Source organism: Sceloporus occidentalis, unplaced genomic scaffold (assembly GCF_023333645.1).
Source record: "Sceloporus occidentalis isolate IW3139 unplaced genomic scaffold, rSceOcc1.0.p SCAF_4, whole genome shotgun sequence".
NCBI lineage: Eukaryota > Metazoa > Chordata > Lepidosauria > Squamata > Phrynosomatidae > Sceloporus > Sceloporus occidentalis.
The window spans coordinates 95241492-95259307 of NW_028316984.1; the positions used below are offsets into that span (position 1 = coordinate 95241492).

General features: G+C 44.7%; 1 protein-coding gene across 1 annotated transcript in view; it reads right to left on the minus strand.

The window, feature by feature from the left end:
• The window catches only part of IFITM10 (interferon induced transmembrane protein 10), a 45344-nt gene extending 33121 nt beyond the window's left edge, over positions 1 to 12223 (minus strand). Inside the window, exon 1 of the mRNA XM_089523439.1 lies at positions 11934 to 12223. Coding sequence (XP_089379565.1) covers positions 11934 to 12146 — 213 coding nt within the window. The 5' untranslated portion in view covers positions 12147 to 12223. The remainder of the gene's footprint in view (positions 1 to 11933) is intronic.
• Positions 12224 to 17816: the final 5593 nt, after the last annotated feature.

Consider the following 17816-nt stretch of genomic DNA (forward strand, 5'->3'; position numbering starts at 1 on the left):
ACAATATTGCCAAAATCCGACCATATCTCTCCGCCTCTACTGCCAAGATCCTGGTCCATGCCCTAGTGATCTCACGACTGGATTACTGTAACGTCCTCCTGGCTGGGCTTCCTCTTTCTCACCTCCGTCCTTTAATCTCTGTCCAGCATTCAGCTGCACGCATTATCACTTCCACCCACCGCTCTGACCACATCTCTCCTGTGTTGGCATCCCTTCACTGGCTCACCCTCCCTTTCCGCATTCAGTATAAGCTCCTGCTGTCAACATTTAAAGCCCTCCATGGGCTGGCCCCTCCTTACTTATCAGACCTTCTTTCTCCTCACCTTCCCACTCGGGCCCTCCGTTCTGGTAGTCAAGGGCTCCTGTCTCAGCCCAGGATTCACCCCTTTTCACTTGCTGCCCCTCACTCCTGGAACCTTCTTCCCCCACAAGCAAGAGCCATCACTTCTTTAACTGGCTTCAAAACGGAGTTGAAAACCATCCTGTTCAGAGAAGCCTTCTCAGGCATTGCATAATTGTCGCTTACTATCTGATGTTCTTTTGGTGCCTGTTTATCGAACCATTTCCTGTATTGCTATGTATTGTATATGTATTATCCTACTTGAGAGTATGTATTTTCCCTGGATGAAGATTAACCTTCCATTATGAAGCCAAGCCCTCCCTCCAGTCCATCTACCTTGATCCAGGCCTCGGAGGTAGAGAGGAACTGCTGGACCTCTTACCCTTTCCCTCCACCACTCCCTTCTCCTTCTGTGTCATGTCTTTTTAGATTGTAAGCCCGAGGGCAGGGAACCGTCTACCTAAAAAGATTGCATGTACAGCGCTGTGTAAATTTACAGCGCTTCATAAATAAAGGTTAATAATAATAATAATAATAATAATAATAATCACTTGAAGCTCTAGCTGAGTCATTGTCATGCATGTGTGGGTCTACAGTAATTTGGGAAAACATGTCCACCTCCAATTCTATTGATAAGTTTGCCAAAAAGTGTGTGTGTGTATTTAATCAGACTCTCTTGACATGCCAACATATGCAAGCCTTTGAGAAAAAAGAGGGAAAGGATTGACATTGCCCACAAGGTTGCAGTTCTTGGGGCCCCAATGGTGAATCTGAAATTCCAAGCTTAAGGCAGGCACACAGACCTTTTACCAATTCCATCTACTGAGAAAACAGGAATCTATTGGGATGGCAGGAGGGGCATATGTTTTCCCTCTCTCACTAAGCAACTGTCATACAAAGAATTTGGATGTTTTTAACTCCATTTAATTGTTCTTTTAAAACAATTTATATTGATGCTTTGTTTTTAATCTCTGTTGTTTTTAAATACATTGTTAGCTGTCTTGAGTTTCATTGGGAGAAATAAATAGGCCCAAACCCTTGTTGAGGGTGGACCTGCTCAAGCTTAGGTCATCTCCACTTAATGCAGCTCTTACATTTTATTCTGAAAGCCCCAATTTTGTATCAATTACACATGGACAGAGTGGTGGGAAGATAACATTACTCTTATAAACTTAAGAGCGAATGTGCACCACTCTAGCACAACAAAAGAATAGTGAATATCCTCCGGATAATTAATTTTATAGTTTTTCAAGGTTTGCCCACACCTTCTACTTTCCCAAAGGGCTCCTTCTGCAGTGCATCCTACCTCTATCTGTCCCACAGATCCTGCACACAAACCATAGATGCAGTGGCCACTGTCAACTTTGTCACTCTTTTTCTGTGCCTTTGAAAAATGATATCCTTGCATTTTCTGCATTCCTCGAGATCTCTTCCCTTGCTATGAAAACAGAGCTTCAAGAGACAAAGGAGCCCTAAGGGCTTGCTTCAGGATTTACTGACACAAAATCTTCTGACCTGTGCCATGCAGAAGGTCAAAGTAATTGACTATAATAGTCCTTCTGGCAGTGAGAGCTATGAAAACACAGAAGCCATGTAGCCCACCAAAGCCATGATGACACATTCCTTCTTTTGCTTTTACCCATGCATATACATTTCTTGGTTGCAGCAAACAATCATAATTCCTTGAGCTGACAGACATCATCACAACTGTAATGATGATCAGCTTGTGTTTCCCTTTTTCTCAATCTGAGCCAATTTGTTTGTTTCTGTCTACAAGAACTGTGTCGTGGGCAGAATCAGTGGGACCTACAGATTCTCAGTAGTTACTTTTGGTAACTAGGGCGGGCGGCGGTCTCCCGCCAGCGCCATTTGCTCCGTGAGGGAGCCGCAGTAGCCACACCGCGCGGCTCCCGCGCGGAGCAAAAAAGAAGCTCCATTTTGGAGCTTCTTTTTGCGGCGCCTCTATGACGTCACGAGGCGCCTGGGGCGGACTCGCGATGTCATAGACGCCACGCAACGTCCGGACGCACAGCGTCCGATATGTAAAGATGGCGGCGCCCGTATGAACAGGGCGCCGCCATCTTGTACGTATTCTAGACGTACTAGGATTAGGGGTGTGTGGAAGCACCGCCCCTTCCTAACCCTAGTACGTATAGAATACGTACTAAATGGTGGTGTGTAACCCGCCTAGGCTTCTAGCTATATCCCTCTGGAGAATTCCTTTTCTCCCATTTGGTCCAAACTACACAGACAGCAAACATACCTCTGATTCTGCAAAGTACAGCATGCCTTCTACAATCTTCCCAGCTTAACTGAAGTCTAGATGGAGCACTACTGCACCCCCGCATGCATTTTTTATGGAGCTTTTGACTGGTTAGCTTGTATTTGAAGCTTAGATTATGCACGTGGGAGGAATAAGAGGTTATAAGGCCTGAAAAATTACAAAAGGATGCATCTTCCAAAACACCTGTTAAGGATGTGCACATTCTTTCTCTAAGGGAAACCTAACTCAGGCTGGCATTTTTAATTACTGGCTAGTCCATTTGAAAAAATCTGGCTGAACTCTTTGTCCACACATGAAGGCATTTCTCAAGCTACTGCTGTAATTCTCAAGAGTCCACTTTTTAAAATTAAAACAATAAATATATTTTGTTTAGTTCTAGACTAAACCACCAGGATCTTGTAAACAAAAGCCTTTCTTCCTACTACAATATTTGCTCTTTCCCAGCCTGTTTCACTGTGTTCTCCTCTAATAAACATAATATCTTTCATCATTTCAGTGTTAAGCTTAACAGTAGGATAATAAATAATTTAGCAGCCTAAATACCTTACAAGCTGATCTTGATTGAAGATCTGATCTTGGAAGCTAAACAGGGTCATCCCTGGTTAGTATGTGGATGGGAGACTGCCAGTGAATACCAGATGCTGTAGGCTGTATTTAAGAGGAAGGAACTGGCAAAACCAACACCACTAAAGACATTAATTAATTATTACTTGCCTAAGAAAATACTATGAAATTCATGGAGTCACCATAAGTCGACAGGTGATATGAAAGCACACACACACACACACAATACATAATTTGCACTTTATAAATCAGCACACAAATTGTTCCTATAAAAGACTTTCCATTAAAATAGTATAATCTCCATTTTCTAACATAAATGGATTTTTGAAATGTAGTGTTGTTGTTTGCATGTTCACCAAGATATCAGGTCCCAGAAAGTCCAGTGGGCCTTACTTCTAGGATGTGTGTGCGTGCGTGCGTGTAGTATTGCAACCTGAAATGCACCCAGTATTTATTTTTTAATAAAAATCTATATTATGCGGTGATTTTGTGCCTGCAGGTCTTCAGTCTGGTTTTGCAAGGGAGAAAGTAGTTCACTGCAAGTTCAGATGTGGGAAGGAAGGGAAACGTGCCCCTCAAATCAAGCAGTATTTATCCCAGTGCCAAACCCTGCCACCTCTTAACTCTGTCCAAGCTTCAGCCCATTACATTTTACCACTGAATCCAAAGGTATTGAATACAACCTTATCTCTATCTACATATGCTTATCCTCTTTAGCCACATTGCTTCACACTGAATTTCTCTTCTCAATCACAGTAGTGTAAAGCATCATCAGCATCATCTTGCCAAAGCATCCCATAAACATGCCAATTAATACTGTAGAAAAGCAGCATAAACATAAGAAGCACAAAAGGGGGAGGTATTGGTAAAATAATTTTAAACAATTTAAGCTCACATGTTAATTCCATAAGCAGCAACAGTAAATATCTGCTGGCTAAAACACAGTTTTCTCAAATTAGTTGGAAGAAACTATTATTTTACCCATTAGAAAATCACCAAAGTGCAAGAGAAAAGGATCTAATTTGGGGAAAAACACCAAACTCTGGAGCTAACTGCTGAGAAACCACTCTATTGTGCAGGGAAACAAGGAATTTTCTGAAAGACAGAGAATTTGTTGGGAAAGAGGAACAGGGGTTGGGGGAGAGTTGACTAATAGGCCAGGTTGCAAGTGGGTACTTCCACTGCATCCCTACTACTTCTACCAGAATCAGTAACCAATCCTTCCACCTGCAGCCTCCCCAATGCAACCTAAAAATTAGCTTCAGAGGGCTGGGAAACATTGGCGCGTTCCAGACGCATCAATAGTACGTGCTCAGCACGTACTAGGCTTACAAAAGGGCGTCCTTTCCGGACGCCCTAACTCTAGTATGTGCTGAGCACGTACAAAATGGTGGCGCCCTATACACATGGGTGCCGCCATTTTGACATGCTAGACGCTTAGCATCCGCACATCCCCCTGCGCTTGCGACGTCACGAGTGCGCCATTTGGAGGCTGAGGCTTCCCGGTGGCAGAAACAGAGGCGGTCTGCACATGGGAGGAATAAGAGGGCTGTCTTTAAAGCGCCATTGCCATGTAAAACTACTGAATGACTGATACAGTTTCACAAGAGATTCAATTCTATTTCCTTCCGTTAGGAAATAAAAAAGCAAAGTGAACATTTTGTTTTGTTTTAAAATATACACCACATATATTTTATAGTTTTATTTTAGTATTTTATTGTTACTGTTGGGCTGTAATCCCGCCTCGATCCACCTGGGAGAGGCTGGCAATATAAATAAATTATTATTATTATTTATAATAATAATAAATAATAAAATTTATTTATATCCCGCCTCTCTACAAAATGCAGTGGAGGCTCACCAATCCAATCATGTCTCTATGTTATTATCCAAGAATTTGTGAGTGGCAGCTACTGTCTGCATTTCAACTCCTTCTGACCTCACTGTTTAACATCACCACCCACCCAGGCACATGTGTATAAATCTGCCAACTTGGGGTGACACTTCCTGCATCCACCAAAAGCTTATGTAATGATAAAAGTGACAAAAGATGCTTTGTTGGTTTCACTGCAGCAGACTAACAAGGACTGCATCCACACTGCAGAAATAATCCAGTTTGACTCTGCTTAACTCCAATGGCTCAGTGCTATGGAATTCTGAGAATTGTAGTTTTGTGAGAAATTTAAACTGCTCTATAGAGCACTCTGGTGTCACAACAAACTATAATTTCCAGAATTCTATATCACTGAGCCATGGTAGTTAAAGTGGTGTCAAACTGGATAAGTGGTGTCAAACTGAATGTGGATGCAGCCAGGATCTTGTTCAAAATTACATTTTTGTTACACATTTTAGCTATACAGTAATTCTAGTTATTTATAATTCTATAGTTGGTTATAACTATCACAGATTGCAATTCTCTTTCATCTCTGTTATTAATTATTGTTGCTGACAATGAAAAATCATAAGTGTCGTAGGCGCGAGACTGCCAGTGGTCTAATTCCCTCTTGAGGGAAGCCGCTGCCGCCAAACTGTGAGGCTTCCCTCAGGAGGGAAAAAAACCCCAATGGTTCACTTGCAATGTGTGGTGCCGTGTGGATGCCACACAGTGCTTATGTCACAATGGCAGCGCTCCGTGTACATGGGATGCTGTCATTGTTAGGCTGCCACACAGTGCAAGGGTTGTTTATGCTCTAAGTTTTGGTATTTTGCGATGGTGACCTACGGTTGCCGCGTGGTCCCTAACCTTAAAATCTGCGCCAGCACGGCGCATTTGGGCAGTCTGTACCATGCCTTACTGTTCTGTTGCAGTTTTCAAAAGTTCCATTTAATTGTTAAAATTCTGTATCTTTTTCTTAGGTTTCTGACAACATTCTTGGAGATTCCTGGGGAGATTATCAGATGGGGGATGAAACATCCTTGTCCCATCCTTTTCTCATTCTTATAGCGTGATCATGATAAGATTTTCATATGATGTCATGCTTATCCTGTCATTATCCTAGGAGAAATCATTCGCAGACATGGGGCAGGGTGTTATCAGTATGCTGATGACACTGAAATGTACTTCTCCATGTCGCGATCAGCAGCTACGATGACAGATGGCATTCTCCCCTCAATCAGTGTCTTGAGGCGGTAATGGGCTGGATGAGGAAAAACAAACTCAAGCTGAATCCAGACAAAATGGAGGTACTTACAGTAGGGGCCCCCAAACCAGGTATAGGAATGCAATCTCCAGTCCTAGATGGGGTCACACTCTCCACAAAGGACTGTGTTCGCAGTCTGGGGGTGCTCCTAGATCTGTCGCTTCACATGACGAACCAAGTGAATGCGATGATCAGGAGGGTCTGTTATCAGCTCCGGCTGATATGCCAGCTGCGCCCTTTCCAGGAAGTAAAGAACCTAGAAACTGTAGTACATTCACTGGTAACTTCATGACTTGATTTCTGTAATGCAGTCTATATGGGGCTACCCTTGTGCCTAGTCTGGAAACTTCAACTTGTGCAAAATATGGCAGCCAGGCTGTCACCAGAAAAACTAGGAGTAAGTGAATAACAGCTGTCCTAAAATCTCTTCAGTGGCTGCCTATTAGTTTCCAGGCACAGTACAAGGTGTTGGTTATAACCGTTAAAGCTCTACATGGATTGTGTCCAACCTATTTGAGAGATCGCCTACTCCCATATAATCCACCCCGCACACTCAGGTCATCTGGGAGGAATCTATTGCAGCCTTTAAAAACCAGACTAACTGCTACCTCTTAGAGGGCCTTTTCTGCAATTGCTCCCAGAAAATGGAACGTCCTGCCGGATGAGATCCGTAAAATTGCCATCTTAGACAGCTTTAAAAAAGCTGTCAAGATGGATATCTTCTGGCAGGCCTTTCCTGAATAAGTGTCCTGCCACAGAATGATTGCCTCTCACATCATGTATTAACCCACCACTCTGTCCCCATTATATTTTTATTGTGTTATTAATTGATATTTTAATCTCCAATGTTAATTGTATCATGTTTAATCCTGTTTTAAGGGGGCGGAATTTGGGACATAATGATGAATGTGGATATTTTAATGTGTTGTGAGCCGCTTTGATTGTCTTGTCAAAAGCGGGATAAAAATAAAAGTTTTATTATTTTATTATTTATTAGTATCCTGTCCAGAAAGCGTGATTGACCTCAATTGTGTGAAAGACTTTCAAACGATGCCATGCAGATCCTGTCATTGTCCCGTCATTGAAGCGGCATTGCCTGGCATTTTGCATTAACAGGAGTTTGTGTTAATGCAATGCCGCTTCAATGATGGGACAATAGTGCTGCGATCTGAAAGCAGCTGTTATCTTTGGGGTGATATCAAAATGGAAAAAAATAAACGAACAAGAAAAAGAATGGAGCTTATGACTATGTAGTTAAACTCTATTTAAGTGTCAAATTAGACTGCATGAAATACACCCAATATAAAAAAAAGTGTTGTAAATAACTATTCTCATCCTAAATAGTCACAAGAAAATTGATGCATTACAAAATACAGTTAATACCTTCCTACTTAGACTGGGGAAAATATCTATGTGGACAATCTGTTCTGAAACACCTATGTAAAAAAGCGTCATTGAATCCATAAATAATGAAGATACAATGGATATTTTCATCATTATGTGTCAAATGGAAATCTTCATAAGCCTATGTAACTTCACCTGGATATTTCCATAGGCAAGTCCCAGATGCAGTCAGGACAAATGATTATTTCCAAAAGAGGTCCTATAAAGAGTGCCACGATGGAGTCACCAAAATACGACCATCCCAGGGAAAAATCTATGGACATTTCAATATCACATATTTCTCAGTCAAAATCTTCTTAATAATCATCACCATCCTATCATACATAAATACCAGAAGAATCAGTCTCAGTTAATACACACTCCTTTCATGCACTCTCTTCAAAAGTGCACTTCCATTCCCATCCTTTATTTCTAAAATCTAATTATACTATAGACTGCTGTTGCCATTATAATGTAGCCTGCCAGCAACCTGAGTTTGCATCAGAGATTACCACTGAAGATTACACATCAGGAGTTAACACACTTCAAGGACGTAGCTAGAATTTTAGGAAGGGGGGGGGGGGTCCAGACTAAGTGCCACCATTATAATGGGGCTTGGGTGCGGTGGCACAGCAGCACACACCATTCATTTTTCTAATGGAAGGGGGGTTCCGGACCCCAAGAAACCCCCCCCCTTGGCTACGTCCCTGCACACTTCATACTTCTTATCGGTTCTGACATACTGATTCTGTAGGCTGCTACTCAAGCACAGAATTCAAGATGTACAGAAGGGCAGAAAACCGAAGATAACTCAATAAAGCTACACTGTAGAATGCAGAATTTGCATACATAACAGGAACATAGCTAGATCCAAAGAAAACACTTCTGAAGATATGCCTTAGAGATCTTGTGGTTAATATGTTGATTGTGATTTGGGTTTTCAGTATAACTTGGAATATTTTAATGGGAAAAGAAGATCTAATATATGGTGGGCACAAGGAAAACTAGGTAGGGCCCAGAATTCTCAACAACAGAGGAAGCTTAGGGCACATTCTCTCTTCTTTCAACCTCTTCCACAACAAAATCTTTAGCATATACTATTCGCACATTTTCAAACTTTTCTGTTATCACAAGTACTAAAAACATGTTTTTCTAAAAAGGTGTGTTCTCTTTCATAGAAAGCCAACTTGCGCACTGCATTCTGCATTAATAGGGAACAGCCATGGCCTGCTTGCTATAACATTTTCCCCATTTTGCATTGAACTCGTGAAGAGGGCACGTAACAGTACAAAAAACATCAGCTCCAGGATTAAACTTGCAGCAAGGAACTTTATGATCAGAGTTATCTTCCTGTCATTTTCAAAGGCGCTTCAGATCTTAAAGTAAGCACAAAGCTATGTTTTGAAAGATGATAGTGATGAACCACATAATTTTTGAGCTGCCTGCCAAAGAATGCAAACTTTTTTTTATAACAGTTGGCACACTGTAGCATATTAAATTAATTTAGTGTCCCCAAATCTCTTTTAGAAAAGAAATGCTGCAATCCTATACAAGCCTATTCAGAATGAAGTCATATGGAATTCAGTGGGACTTGCTGGTTGCAGCCAAAGGAATATATTTGCAGTCTATCCCCATATAGTGAAACCGAAGACTGAAAGAACAGAAATAATAGAGACAATCCAGTGAGGCCCCCACAAAAGAATCTGGAGGGCACAGGAGCTTCCTGAAAGCCAAGTATTTTGTGGCCAGCTTGCAACATAAAAGAGACTGAGGGCGCATCTAGCTTAGAAACAACCCCATAGCACTCTTGTGGAATTCACGGTCGCTGGAGTTATATGCAATTAATTGATCTATTTCTGTGATGAAATCCCTCTGAATAGTGTAAATGCTGCCTGCCAAAACACATCCGTTATATGCTCTGTCTCTCAGTCCACTTGGCCTCAGATTTGTTAGGGGCTGCACAACATCCCTAGGCCTTCCTCATCTTCACATTCAGTTAACCATTCTCCCACCCTTTTATAAAAGGGGGCAAGAACAGCAGAGGCAGGATAATTGCCATTCTTTTTCAGAGATGATCACAGTTTGCTTGTTGGCTCTGCTCAGCAATGAAATTCTGGAGCCCAGCTGGCTCATATTCACCCTGCAGTTATGAGGAATAATTACAAGCAGGTCTGGTGTGCTTGGAGGGTAGTGTTACCTTAGAAAAAAGGTTATACAAGCCAGATACGCTATATGGGCAGCTCTTCCTGTCTCCCTCTCTCTCTCTTTATCATCAACACCCATCACTTCCATCTCCATTTTCACTGATGACCAAGCAAGCCAAAGGGCTTTCATGGCTATAGTTCCCTTTAACTCAACTGCCTGAGAGCATCCTTGAATGCATGCTGGCTGATCTCTTTTCTTGTCCTTTTAAAATAAATCAAAACACAGATTTCCACATCTTCCCTCATTATCTGTGTGATATATATCCTATCCCTCCAGTCTTCCACCATGCTATTGCTTGCAGTCTCTGCTCTCCCAGAAAGTCCCCACTGCTGACCTTGTGATTTGCCAAAGCCCAGGGGAGAGTGAAGCAGGAATGACTCTCTGACTCCCACCTTGCCTGGGTAATCCGAACAGCAGCTGTTTCTTTCACCCCATTCCTGCTCTTACTTGCTAAAGAAAGAGACTGATCAGGGCAGCGGGCAGCAGACAGCAAGGATTACATGGGACTCAGAGGTCCTCCAAATAGGAGAGTCACAAACTGACAACTGATGCCTCTGTGCTTAAGGGACTTTTTTCCAAGGGTGTCTTAGGTCTTCTGATTTGCAGCTGCTCTCAAATGATTCTTTCCCGCAGGAAGCCATGGAGATTACAAGAACAAAAGGGCTTCTCTCTGAGGGTCAGATACCAATGCCACAGGTTTGTGAAAGCTCCCCTTTGACAATCTGGATGATACTCATATGAATCACTCTTCTATGGAGTTCTTAAAATATCTTTGTTATTAAAAATACTTCTTGTCAAAACCAAGCCATGCCCTCAGCTAGCAGAAATATGACTGCTCAGGTTTGGAAAATATGCACTGCAGTGAACAGAAATATTGCATGTTTTTACACCAGTTGGACTCCAGACATTCCCACAACACTGATATAACAAATTTCAAGCACCCGAGGGCAAGATTTCTACTTGCAGAATCTAAACACATTCGTAGATTTCATGAATGCCAAATGACTGGAACCTACCGGAGCCATAAAACTGCTGTTTGGTAAGGTGGCACACAGGTTTGTTTCTAAGATCACCGTAAAAACAGAATCAAAGTTTGGAAAGTGTTGCACAGATAGGTAATGCCTTATGAAATATGACAGGTAGTGTTATCCTGTCACAAACAGTTAAAATCCTTATTCAGATAGGAACTCTCTAGAAAATTATTGGACAAGTCACCTCTCCCTTCAGCATCACCATCACAATCTATTCTTCAGCATTATCATCTATGAAATGGGACAATTAGCTATAAGCTAACTAATAGGTTTGTTGTAAAGCTAAACACAGTGCTGTGAATAAATGAATACATTCCAAGTGATGCTGATTATCATGATGGTGAGGGCCCTGGCATGAAAAGATTCTCTAGCCTAGTGCTTCTCAGATTGTCTGATGGGGGGACTAGTTACTATTTTTTTCTGCCATGCTCTGGCACCATATTTGTGCCCACTGGCTACAATTGTTGCTGTCTTTCCTGGAAACTCACTGGGGATGGACTGACACCAGACCAGAGACCACCACTTTGAATAGCGCTGCTCTAGCCCACAAAAAAGACCTCTGCTTACATATATACGCATATCAGATCGCTTCTTCTTTTTTTTACTGTTCATTTCCTTATTTCAGTAGCTATAGAACTGAGGGAGATAACCTCTAGCAATAGCTTAAGCCAATTCTAATGCATACTGGCTGGTGTTTCGTGTCATATCCAACTAGATTTTTAGATTTCTCCTACATTGGCTCTTGAATGCTTGTCATTTATCCAGACACACGTAGCTTACCAACACATCTTTTAAAAAATTCCAGCTCCAGAGCACACAAATCAAAAAGACTGATGCCACCCTGTAGAAACTGGTCACCCGCAACCCACGATATTCCCCCTGATAACATGCAACAAGAAGTGCATCATTCCACACAGTTTGAGTTGCTCCAGCAATGGGTCTCACATAAACCTTATTATATGAGGCCAGGGTGAGTGAGTACTTACTTTCAGAGAATACGCCAAGGCAATGAAACCCAGACAGCAGAAATTGAGGTATACAAAGTTGAAGATGGACCAGAGATAGTAATCGTTCACCTCGGTGGTGTCCGGGTAGATTTCTATCACCGTGGTGGGGTTAGTCATGGTCTTCTTCTCTACAGAGTGCTTACACTGGACCGGTGGCCGCAGGCTGTCCCCTTTGCAGCTCTTGTTCTCCATGAGGCAAACGGCGGAGGAAGGGGACAGGACGGGCGATCCTGGCTGGGCAGGAGGGGTCTTGGAGATGCAAGCAAAGCAGCCCTGTTGGGGGGCCTGGGGAGGTCTTCGAGTCCAAAAGGCCCCGTCAAAGGGACAGGGAGGGCCCAAGGGGGGTTCCTGTGGCCTCTCCGTGGTGGCAGCCCCCAGTTTACACCACTATAGTCCAGCAAAGTGCGATCCCCTGAGGAAGATGGGGAGGACGAAGGGCAGGGTGGATGGGAGAGGAGAAGGGTATGTAGATGCAAGGATGGAGGGAGAGGGGACAGAGGAAGGGCCAGGAAAGAGGGGAGGAGGCAAGGAGAGAAGAGAGAGAGGCTTGTTTACACTCAGGTACCCACCAAGGGCTATTGCTCCAGTCCAGGGCACAGTCATTAATGGATGCAGCAGAGGAGGGAGCAGGGCTCTGCAGCTGGGTGTCCCAGCGCCTGCAGTAGGCTGGCCAGCCCCTTCCTTGCCTCCCACACAACAACAGCCCCAGAGTTCACACACACACACACCCCAGAGATAGGACCTGCCAGGTCCCTCAGCCTCCTCCTCTGGCTCTTTGTGTGTGTCTCTTCTTCTCCACTCCCCCCTCTCTGCCAAAGTCCTTTGCGGTATTGTCTGAGGACGAGGAGGAGGAGGAGGAGGGCTCTCCCTGCTGGCTCCCCATCCTTTGCCTCCTCGGGGCAAACAGTGATTCCCTACGAAGAGAATCGAAGCAAGAGGCAGGGAGCAAAGGGCTTGCAGAGAGGTCCCAGGGAGGACCGGGCCCAGCCTCGCCCCCCCCCCTCGGCCAAGCCTCCTCCTCCTCCTCCTCCTCCTCCTCCTCTTTTAGATGGCTTCTTCCTCCGGGAGCAGAGGAGTCCCCCGGGCCCCGGTTCACCTGCAGCACTTGCCCCGCCGCTTGGAGAATGTCGCCCACCGGTCAGAGGGGGCTCTGAGGAGGAGAAGCGGAGGAGGAAGAGGAGGAAAGGAGAAGAGGAGGAAGAAGAAGGGAAGAGGAGAAGGAGAAAAAGGAAGAGGAGGAAGGGGAGGGTGAGGGAGAAGAGGAAGAAGAGGGGGAAATGGAAGAAGGGGAAGAGGAGAAGAGAAGGAAGAGGGAGAAGTAGACGAGGAAGAGGAAGAAGAAGAAGAAAAGGAGGAGGAAGAGGAGGAAGAAGGGGAAGAAGAGAGGGAGGAGAAGAAAGAGGAGGAAGGGGAGGAGGAAGAGGGGAGGAGAGGAAAATGATGATGAAGAAGAAGAGGAGGAAGAGGAGGAGGAAGGCGGTGGAGGGGAAGGAAGCGGGCTCCCTGCCTGCCTCTCCCGCCCGCCTTGCAATGGAGGCGCCCCTGGTCTGTGTCCCCGCCGCCTGTCCCTCCCTCCATCCCCGGGAGGGAAGAAAGGCGACTCACCAAACGGGAGGGAGGACCGGGCGCCTGGGCTTCTGCTGCTGCTGCTGCTGCATCCCCGGCTCAGCGCCGCCTTCGGCTCTTCTTTGGGACCAAGCGGAGTTGCTTCTCTTGCTGCTGCTGCTGCTGCTGCTGCTGGAGGGGGAGGGCGAGGGGAGAGGAAGGGAAGGGAGGGGGAGGCCAGCCCCCTCTCTGCCCCCTCCCCCGCCAGGGCCAGGCGCCCACCCGCCACTCTCCCGGCCATGGCAGCCTTCAGGGGGGCGGCTCCCTTCAGTCCCTTTCACTCAGAGGGAGGAGGAAGGGGCGTCGGGGGGGGGGGCTCCTCCTCTTAGGCTCCTGCTGCTGCCCCGGAACCCACTGCGCACGCGCAAGGACCCCCCCCGCCCCCCCAGGAGACAGGGCAGCCTTCAGGAAAGCCCTCGGGGGCCAAGTAGGGCATCTCCGCCTAACAGCTGAAGGAGGAAGAGCAGGAGGAGGAGGAAGGAAGAAGAAGAGGAAGGAAGGAAGGAAGGAAGGAAGGAAGGAAGGAGAAGAAGTGGGGGAAGAAGAAGAGGAGGAGGAAAAAGGGGGAAAGAAGAGGAGGAAGGAAGGAGAAATAGTAGTGGAGGAAGAAGGAGGAGGAGAAGAAAAGGAACAAGAAGAGGAAGAGAAGAAGGAAGGAAGAAGGAGGAGAAGAAGAAGTGGAGAAAGAGGAGGAGGAGGAGGAAGAGGTTGAAGAGGAAGAGAGGAACAAGAAAAGGAAGAGGAGGAGAAAGGAAGAAGAAGAAGTGGAGGAAGAAGAAAAGGAAGAGGAGGAGAAGATGAGGAGAAATGGAACAAGAAGAAGAGGAAGAGGAGAAGGATAAACAGCAGCAGCACCAGCCCTGCTGTGCCAGGCAGCTTTGTTAGTAGGCAAGTGGCTCCGAAGGGCCTTCAGCCAGAGTGGCCCATCCGGGGCAGGAGGTGCGGCCAGCAGAAGCAGCAGCCCAGGAAGAGGCCCAGCCACTGCCAGGACCTCCAGCCCAGGCCCCTTGAGCCAAGAGGCGCTGGGGAAGAGCTCCATGAGGGGAGGGTGGCCCAATGTTGAGGCCGAGCAGAGAGCGCCCCGGGCCAGGAAGAGTCCATGCGTGTGTGTGCACGCTCCAGTCATGGGGAATGGATAGACATTGGATCAATATTGAATGCAGACTCTGCTGGGCACATATGTCAGGAGCTTTCCCTGGCCAGCAGCAAATGAAAAAGGAAGTGTTGAAAGAAGGAAGAATTAGGGCACATTTGAGAGAAAGAGTGGATTACGTTCTGGAAGATTAGGGACACAGAATAGTATTCAAAAGAGAGAAAAGGAAGCAATTTTTCTCCCTCCAAACTTTCAGGGCTGCTGTGAGCAAGAGTGGTGCCAGGGACGTAGCCAGGATTTTGGGAAGGGGGGTCCAGACTAAGTGCCACCATTATAATGGGGCTTGGGTGCGGTGGCGCGGCAGCACACACCATTTTATCTAATGGAAGGGGGGGTCCGGACCCCAAGAAACCCCCCGCTTGGCTATGTCCCTGGTGGTGCTGCTCAAAGTGGTGGACTATGGATCGTTTCCAAGGAGGTTATCAGTCGGGGGATGAAACATCCTTGTCCTGTCCTTTTTCCATTCTTATAGTGCGATCACAAGAAGATTTTCACACGATGTCGCGCTTATCCCATCATTATCCTATCCAGAAAGTGCAATTGATCACAATCGCATGAAAGACTTTCAAATGATGTTGCTCAGATCCCATGATTGTCCTGTCATTGTCCCGTCATTGAAGCGGCATTGCCTAGCATTTTGCATTAACGGGAGTTTGCGTTAATGCAATGCCACTTCAATGACAAAACAATAGCACTGCTATCTGAAGGCCTTTCACAGGATCACAGTCAAAGACAGGATAAGGACGGGGGAGAGATTCTGTGCTTATCCCATTTTGGGTACCATTGTATTGTATGTGGTTTTATGGTTGTAATCCCACCTCGATCCAGTGGGAGAGGCGGGAAAATATTATTATTATTATTATTATTATTATTATTATTATTAATTATTATCTGTGTGTGATAATCATCCAAGAAAGAAGGAAATAATTGTAGTCACTGGGCAGAAAGATGGTGCCAGTCCCTGGAATGGTAGGGGAATAAATTTGCTGGTCAACCATATCAATTAGCTTAAGAAGTACAGTCAGTCTTCTGTATCCATGAAATGAATATATATATATTTTAAAAAGAATTCCAAAAAGCAAACCTTTTTATAAAGGACACTATTTTATTACACCATTGCATTTAATGGGCCTTGAGCATTCATGGATTTTGGTATCCACAGGAGGACCTTGAACCAAACCACAGCTTATACCAAGGGCCCACTGTCTTAAACAAGAGGGTTGCACGCTCTCCACAACCACCAAATCCAAAAAGAGCTGCCAACAGTTTGTGTCTTCACAGACACCTTCAAGAAAAAATACATTGAAAACAAGACATATTTCTTTTGCTAGTTCCATGCTTGTAACAGTGTTGTAAAACTATGGAGTTGGACAGGATCCCAAGGGTAATCCAGATCAGTGCCTGAAATCCACAGATAAAATATCCCTGACAGAAGGCCATCCAACCTCTCTTTAAAAACCACCAAAGAAGCAGAGTAAACCACCTTCTAGGATAGTCTGGTCCATTGTCAGTCAGCCCTTACTGTTAGGAAATTCTCCCTTGTGTTTAGTCAAAATCTGTTGTACTTTGAATCCACTTATTAGAGTCCGGCGAAGCAAAAACAGACGAACAAAAACAAGTGCATGTCATCTTAAGCCTTGAAGATTTAAGAACCGTTATTAGATCACCTTGCAATCATGCACTTTTCCAGGTTCATCAGGCATTCTTCATAGGCCTCAGTTTCCAGACCCTTCACCCTCTTGTTTGTTGTTGTTGTATGCCTTTGAGTCATTTCCAATTTATGGCAACTAAAAGGGGTTTACTTGGAAAGCTTTTTCAGAGGTTTTTTTTTTCTTTTGCCATCGCCATCCTCTGAGGTTGAGCGAGTGTGACTTGCCCAAGGTCAGTTGCCATGTAAACCAGAGTGTTTACATGGCCATGCCAGGATTCAAACCCTCATCTCCAAAGTCATAGTCCATTACTCAAACCACTATACCACCCTGACTGTCTTTGCCATCTTAGTCAACCTCCTTTGGAAACATCCTAGCTTGTCAAAAGGTGGTTCCCAGAACTAGTCTGGGGATAGTGGACCCTCCTTTAAACAGAGGTTGAATGGGCATCTTTCAGGAGAACTTTAGTTCTATATTCCGGTATGGCAGGGGGTTAAACTGGATGGCCTTTGTGGTCCCTTCCAGTTCTGTAGAATTCTGTGATTTGATTCCAGTATCGAAATAGCAAAGAGTGCTACTATTTTCCCCTTGATCTCAACTCCGTAAGTCCATTGATGCAGCCTAGAATTGTATTAGCATTTCAAATATTTTTTTCCTGCCGATTCATGTTTAGTTTGTAGTCTACTAAGACCCCTAGATCCTTTTTATACATACTAATCCTAAGTAAACTGTGACCTATTCTGTATTCATACATCTGATTTTCCTCGCCTAAATACAGAAGTTTACATTTATCCCCATTAAAATTCATTTTGTTTGCTTTGCTCCAGCTCTCCAGTCTGTTGAAGTCATCTTGAATTTTCATTTTCTGAGGTATAAGCTAGGCTTCTCAGTTTGCTGTAATCTGCAGATTTGATGAGCATCTCTTCTGCTCCTGTGTATGTCATTTAAAAGATGCTGAACAATCCCAGGCCAAGGACAGAACCCTGCTGCCACTTCTCTCCAGAATGATGAGGAACCGCCAGTGGCTCTCCTTGAATACTGTTTGTCAGCTAGCTATGAGTCCCCCTACTAGAACCCAGCATAGTGTTGTGATTTGAGTATTGGAATAGGATCTGAATCCCTTCTCGGACATGAAAACCCAGTGGATGACTTTGGGCGAGTTATATTCTGTCATTCTAAGAGAAAGGCAACGGCAAAGCGCTGAATAAATCTTGCCCCCCTAAAAAAGTGCTAGGAGGGTCATCATAAATCAGAATTCACTTGGAGCCACAAGAACAACAGCTACTACAATATGTAGCATTTTACCAGCCTGGCTACAAGAATTACATGATGTCACTAGTTTGAAGATAGTGTAAATGATAACACATGTTCACAATAAGCTTGGCTATTTCCTCCAATTCTTAAGTTTCAAGATCTCCGTCAAGATTTTCGTTAATACAGTCTATTTGCACACCT